At 51.1% G+C, this 7,116-nt stretch overlaps 2 protein-coding genes; both read right to left on the reverse strand.

Annotated features, from left to right (window-relative positions):
• Positions 1–1,216: 1,216 nt before the first annotated feature.
• On the reverse strand, positions 1,217–2,530 carry GSTUM_00011701001 (uncharacterized protein). XM_002842076.2 has 4 exons: positions 2,476–2,530; positions 1,883–2,405; positions 1,790–1,836; positions 1,217–1,715 (listed from the first exon to the last, which is right to left on the reverse strand). The coding sequence occupies exons 2-4, from the start codon at positions 1,946–1,948 to the stop codon at positions 1,349–1,351; spliced, it is 480 nt and encodes a 159-aa protein (XP_002842122.1). The 5' UTR covers positions 1,949–2,405; positions 2,476–2,530; the 3' UTR covers positions 1,217–1,348.
• Positions 2,531–2,629: 99 nt separating this feature from the next.
• GSTUM_00011702001 (uncharacterized protein) lies at positions 2,630–6,646 on the reverse strand (the record flags this gene model as incomplete). XM_002842077.2 has 2 exons in its annotated part: positions 2,630–3,847; positions 3,904–6,646. 2 exons carry the CDS (start codon positions 6,644–6,646, stop codon positions 2,799–2,801), a joined length of 3,792 nt encoding a protein of 1,263 aa, XP_002842123.1. The 3' UTR covers positions 2,630–2,798.
• Between the last annotated feature and the right edge of the window lie 470 nt (positions 6,647–7,116).

Below are 7,116 nucleotides of genomic sequence, written 5' to 3' on the forward strand. Positions count from 1 at the left end.
TCCACCCGATATATCTGCCCCCCGCGCCGAGTCTACCCCGATCTCCACTCACTCAGAACATCCCGCCACGCGTTCAAGTCCATGATCCTTCCCCACGCTGACCCTTCCGCCGCCGCCCGTTCCAAGTATTCCCAAAGGGGAGCCCGATCGCGGGGCTTCTGGTAAAGCACCAGTAGAAACCAAAAATTGAGTAAGATGAGGAATAGGAAGAAAAAGGCGTTGTCGAGGAAGCTCATTTTTGGTATTTTTATCGTTGCGTCGGTTTCGCTCTGTGTGTTTTGTGTGGTTCGTGGTGTTTACAATTTACGGAGGTGTGGGAAATTTTTGTACTATTATACGAGTTTTTGTTTTCTTTTTTAAAATTTAAGATGGTAAATTAAGGTATCATATGTGGCTAGGTTGGGGGTTGGGAGAAGGTAAGGATTGGGGGCCTATGATACCTGTTTTACATAGAAGCTTTTCAAGGGCTCAACCGGAAAGTGTTACTGTATCATGTTCGTCCCTGGCAAGTACCGGGATGATAATTATTATGATACCCGAACGCAGGGGGTAAACGCCAGGTTGGGGTAGGGTGAGACGGAGGGGTAATTGGCTGTTGACGCAGCAGGAAGAGCTATCTGGGAGACGAAAAAGGTGTAACTGTGGAGCAGGACACTAGAAGCTAGCTGCCTACCTTACTGTATCACAATACGACCGCACAACACCATGTGTCGAAGGAAAAAGTAATGTATTAATCCCCAAATAGACCCAAAACTATCGGAAACTGCCACTACACCCATCCACCAAAACAAACCCCTCAAACTCCGCAAGTAGAAAAAGAAGAAAACCTCAATCTACTAAATCCAAGCGAAAAAAATGATCTACACTGACCAACGCGGTAAACCTCCTCAACTCCCTAGACACACCCCACACATCATACCTCGCCTACATCTCACTACCGAAAGTCACCTTGCTGTGCAGGCCCCCGACACAGGCGATGGTGCTCTCAAGGCCTTGGCAGGGGTCGGTGCTGCAGGTGTTTGTAGCGGGGGTCTCGTGAGGCAGAAGGTTGTCATTAGGGTTTGTTGGCGATATGGTGGCGTTTGGTTGTGGGGTTTGTGCAAGTGTTGTGGGAGCGGAGGGGAGATGAAGAGTGCGGGGAATGGGGATAGGATCTCGCTAGGAGAGAGGAGGATATAAGAAAACTGCCGGGTTAAAGTTCGGGTGGCAGACCAGGTATGGTATTATCAGTTTGTTAGTTCCATAAGTTACCATCCGCCACAAACCCCCTACACAGCTCGACACAATCTCTCTATCATACCATTCCCACAGCACCATACCACACAACCTCTATAACCAAATCCCACAATTACCCCAACCGATCCGCCCCCTCCGCCACGTCCCATCCTTCCGTGCCCCCCGCCTTCTTCCCAACCCTCTCGTCCTTGACCATCCGGGCATCCCTCCGAACATCCTCACCCTCAAACTCTACAAGTGCCCTCGGTACCTTCGCCTCGATGACGAAATGGTTATCGCAGTGCGGGCAGTACTCGTCGCTCTCGTCCCATTCCTGCGTGTCCTTGCGGAAGCACTTCTTGCACTTCTTGCACGCGAACACCACCTCGAAGCGCTGCAGTAGGGGGTGCGTTTCCGACTCCGCGTGGCAGGTTATGCAGTCGTACCATTTCTTGCAACAGGGCGAGCGGAGGGAGACTTGTGCGTTTAGGATGTGTTTGCTGTGGCGGTAGGGTAGAGTTAGCTTGGTCCGGAAGTTTTTGGGAGGGGAGGGGAGGGGAGGGGAAGGGCGTACCACATTGTGTAGTGGAAATGGTGGTGGTAGCGCTGGTGGTTGATAGTCTGGTTAATGAGTGAGTTATAAGGGGTGTCATCCGTATGCCGTTACCGTACTCTTCTTGTGTGAGGTGTTGTTGAAATAAGCATCGACACGTGGCGTCGGTGGCGGGAGCATGGGGCGTCATTCGGGAACTAGATTGGTTGGTGGGATGTGTGGAGACTTTGCCGCTGTGGTGTGCCACGGCGGTGTGAACCCCCCCAAAATCCCAGGAGCCAACAATCAAAAGAATATCATATCATACACTAGAAACACCCAAGATCATCCCAGAAGCAAAAGCATTATCAAACGAAGCGCATCCCACCTCGAAGCAATCCTCATTTCCCCCCCCAAAAAGCCCTCGTCAAACACACAAGAGCACTCATCCAAGCACCGTAAGATTGATATAGAAATCCTGATCACTCCCGTAAAGCGAGCCACCAAACTTATATAGGTATGCGGGTACAAACATCCCCCCCCGCGCGCGCAGGACTCTATGATGCTCGCCACCATATGGTATCATACCACCAATACCATATTATATATTATCAAAAAAATATCATTAGACTACGGTACCCCACCGTCTCATCTATCCCTACATTAAAAAGTTATCAGATCAAATCAGCGTAATCCATACACCAGAAAAGTCCGGTTACAGTACATACAAGAAAGAAAAAAAGTTTGAATGAAAAGAAGACCCAACTCCCCACTTTCCCATCCCATCCCATCCCTTGCATCCGCCACTTTGATTTTTTTCTTCTTCTCCTTTTTCTTCCGTCACCCCTTCACCACTATACCACCTCTGCTCTACTTGACAAAAGGCCATCGTACGCAAACTCGACACGACACAACGACAGCAAAAAGCACATACCCATCTACATCCCCATGAATGAAATATATATATATATAGATATGAGAAAGTTAAAAAGAATGGATGGATGGGTGAGGAAAAGGAAAGGGGGAAGAAAAGCTCCAATTATTCTAACCGCTACCTCCCGCTCTTCTGAAGGCTTCTCACAGCCTCTACTACCCCCTCCTTCCCCCCCAATGACCGGCGTGCTTCTTCAAGTCCGTATCCGCAAACGTTGACCAGAAAATCTAGCTTGGCCTCCCACACTTCCCGTTCCCGGACTTCCGCGTATCGACGTTTGCACTGCTCCCACACGTGCCCGCGGAGCTCCTGGTCCACGGTTTTCAAACGGATGAGGAAGCTAGCGCTTACAGGTCTATGATCACTAGCACGGACTTCCCAGCGCCGGTAGGCCGTCTGCTTGATTCTTCCTAGGCCACGGTACAGGACTCGATCGCACCAAGCCGGTGATCGCTTCTTGTCCGAAGTATCGTAGATATCGGTACCTACATCGTATTTGTAAGTAGGCGAGAAAGTAATTTGGGATTCTTGGAACGCCCGGAGGCGGAAGCCCGGGTTTCGACGCCGCTCCATGAGAAGTTGGTCGCGTTCCAGGAGCGCGGGAAGATCGCCTTGTCTTTCTCGGGAGATTACCGAATCGCGGTGCATATCTATGCGGTAGTTGAGATCGCCGTTGAGGACGCAGATTTCATGGTCGAGGATCATGCTGCCATCGCCACCGCCGACGAACATGTCCGTACGAGCTTCGGCAGAGGGCTCTGCTGGCAGAGCGGTGGACTCGAGGATTGCTGCGATGTCGTTATTGCGGGAGATGGTATGGGACTGGCCCGCTGCAAGATGGCAGTTGATGAAGCAGAGAGAGCTATCGTCCAACAAGAATCGGACCACAAGCGCGCCCTTGTTTCCGTGCAGACCACCGAGCCCACGCTTGACAGTCGATGCACATACATTGCGAATGCTATGTCGTTCGGAGGTTTTTACAAAGATACAAGTAAAAAGGCCAACCAAATTCGCTACATGCAAGAGAGCATATGGTTGATCCCGAGGCATATGGGTCTCAATCGATTTGGTAAGCTGTTGTTGCCATAGTCGATACTGATGGGACATGTGCTCCTGCTGGTCTGCCGCCTTCTTTTTCTTACTCTTGCCGCCTTTCAATAGAGACTCTGTGTCAAATATTAGTGTCAAAATCAAACAAAAGGGTCAGCCGCGACCAGCTTACTCGCAGTAATCTTCTTGTCCTCCAAATCAACCAATTCCTGGAACCCAAACACGATGATATCCGGACTATCGACACTCCCCAAGACATTCTCCAAAAACACCTTATCGTCCTCTCGAGTTAGCAAGTCTTGTGGCTTGTTCGCTCCAGCGTTCCATGTGCAAATGAGAGCCTTGATCTCGCGGAAACTACAAAACTCGACGTCATGTTGTTGCATCTCTTTCTCGAGCCAATCATCCTCGAGCATCCCGTCCCAGGCCCGAATGACATTATCGACTCCCAAAGATAAAACCTCTAATCGCCCAACTTTCCATATACTCGTTCGATCGGCAACCACCTGGACTACTGGACCGTGCGAGGACTGCCAATCCTTGAGCACCGTCCAGGGCTTGGTTCGAACATCGTAGACGTATATCATACCAGTTTTGAAACCGGCCCACATGTAGTCCCCCACGCCACTCATGGAATTGATCTTGTATAGTGACACATTGACTACATCGAGAAACGTAAACTTTGATCGAGAGTATACTGATACCTTTCCATCAGAGTGCCCAAAGTAAACCTTGTCGGGTTCACTATTGACCACGGCCCCGCAGGTAATCTCGGCAGTTGGCTTGTTGGGCGTTAAGGGTCTCGATGTGACATTGAATTGCACACGGGAGTCTGAACTGGGCTGGTAGACATGGACATTCTTTCCAGCACCTATCCATAACATTCCATCAACGACGAGTGAATATGTGTGTTTATTCGGAATCCTAAATGTAGTTGGGGAGTTCTTAAGGTTTGGCACTCCATTGACGTCCGGTGTCCAAACTTGGAGCTTTCCGCCATCATCTAACGTCCACAGATCATAGCCACATCGGTGAATCTGAACAACTTCCTTCTTCATATGCGCGCTAGCCCTGGTGTTTGTGATCTTTTGCGAAGGAATATCAACCTCCATCAATTCCCCATGCGAAGTGCCAATCCAGAGTTGTTTCCCCTCGTCTTCAACGTTTACCGAGGGCTTGAACGCAATCGCCGTTACCTTTGTGCTCTCCCCATGATTAATTGACATTATGCACTGGCCTGTGTCCATATTCCAGACATTGGTAGCATTACTTGTTGTGCAAACGTACTTTCCGCAAACAGCAAAGTACCTGACATACGTTCTACAGTTTATATCTCGGATTCCGCTCTTGGAAACTGGGTGGCGCCGGTTAGCCTGGGATGAATCCGGGTATTCACTCAACGCCGATTGGTTCTCATCGGACAATGCCTCGTCAGAATCATCGGGACCATAGCCACCGTAGGAATCCTCCGCACCGTTACTGTATGTCGTAGAGTTGGTTGCAACTGAGGTGTTGGGGGATATGCGGCTGGAGGAGGCGACCGCCTCCTGGCCGCCTGAGGTTTGGGGTTTGACCGAAGAGAAACCTCGCCTAGGTGGTGGGAGAAAGGTGGGTGGCTCAGGCGCAGGCCCAAGCTCCGATGACACCCGAGGGGGAGAATAGCTTCGCCCCCTTAAGCTTGGGACTCTAGCTCTAATTCCGCCGATGATTCCACCTGGGGGCCTTGGAGGGAGGTCCGGCCTCAGCCCCGCGTCGTCCAGTGATGTCCGCTGGCCCCGAAATGAATCCTCAAACTTCATCCTTGGTCTAATTTCCTCTCTGGAAATCCTTGGCGGAGGTGGTATGGGCGCTTTTGCCGGGAGGATCCCTGTGTCCACCCCAGCCCCATTCCGCTCCCTAGCCCTTTCCATAGTGGTATAATGTAATGGCGGGGGGGGGGAGTAGGTAGGCATTCCTGTCGTTTGCCTAGACATAATCCTTGGCTGCTTTCCCGATTCGTTATCTGACCTGCTAGGGGAGTTATTAGCACTTGAAGGCGGTGTACTAAACGGCGAAACGTGCTCCTCCGAAGAAGCCGCAGGGGCTAAGCCCGAGTTTGAGCTTGCACGATCTGGCTTTACTGGTATCGACGGTTTGCTTGGTATCTTGGGTTTTGTCGGTCTCATCGGGACGGGAGGAGCGGTATGTTCGGGCTGAGTCCGCTTTTCCGGTTCACTGTAATCCTGGGGTGCCTGTAGTACCGGGCTAGGCGGAGGCCGGCGGAAAGCTCCATTGTTTGGCATACTCGCTCTCCGGTCTCCACTAATACTTCCAGATGGCGGGGCAATCGGTGGTGGAGGTGGTTGTTCATGCCGTACAGGACGTGCGGATACCGGAGGTGGGGGCGGTGGACGGTGCTCAGTATTTGGTGAGGGAGAACTTGACCGAGAGTGAGAGCAACCAGAAACCCTAAATGACCTAGAGTGAGGTGATGCCGCTGGTGTAGCCTTTGGAGAATCGGATGGCCGCTCGGGTGAGGGTCCTCTAGCATCTAAATTTAGCGAGTTAGGAGAGGTCTTTGGGGAGTCAAATCGAAAACTTGGAGGTGAATGTGTCGGCGTAGACTGAAATGTGCTATGGACTGAAAGCGGCCTCTGCCTTGAAGACTGGGCGAATCCTCGAGGAAGTGTGTATGCGTTCGAGGAACCATTGTTGTTTGTTGGCTTCGACACCCCACCTCTACCCACTGTCGCTGCACTCCCGGCAAAAAACTCTCGAGGGATATCCAGCGAGGCGCGAACGTGGAAGTTGCCACCTCCGTTAGAATTACGTTCCAGAAAGGGATCGGATCCAGTGTGGGCAGGCCGAAGAGGATTTTGCACTGTTTCAGATCCAGACGGCGAGGGTACAGGTGGTTTGGGTTTTGAAGTTGTCATTTGCTCGAACCTCGAACGCAACGAAGAAACAGAAGCCTACGTAGCAAGATCAGTTGACCGGTAAATAATAAAACAAAAACTATTAATAGAAGGAGCTTGCAAGGCAGCTCACGGGAGGGGTATCGTCCGCCATATTTTCAGCAATCGCGAAGGTATGAGTTCGAGCTATAGAGCAGAGACCCAAGGGTCCCGAGAGCCCAGCCAAAGGGAGAGCAGATGGGGGGGTAACCAAGAGCAAGCGAAGACCGACAATCCAAAGTTGAGCGGTTGGACAGCGTAAAACTAAATATTAATGATCTCCGTAGGTATATGGAATAGGAGTAATTTGGGATGAGCCCGAGAAGAGGAAGCTGTTGTTGTTGTGCGGATGGGTTGTTGAGGAGGAGAAGCAATCGGGCAAGGGACTCGCGTTGGCAGAGTGGCTAGAGTGAGAATGATGTACTGTACGAGTATGATACAGTACAGTACAA

The sequence above is a fragment of the Tuber melanosporum genome (genome assembly GCF_000151645.1).
Source record: "Tuber melanosporum whole genome shotgun sequence assembly, scaffold_9, strain Mel28".
Classification (NCBI taxonomy): Eukaryota; Fungi; Ascomycota; class Pezizomycetes; order Pezizales; family Tuberaceae; genus Tuber; species Tuber melanosporum.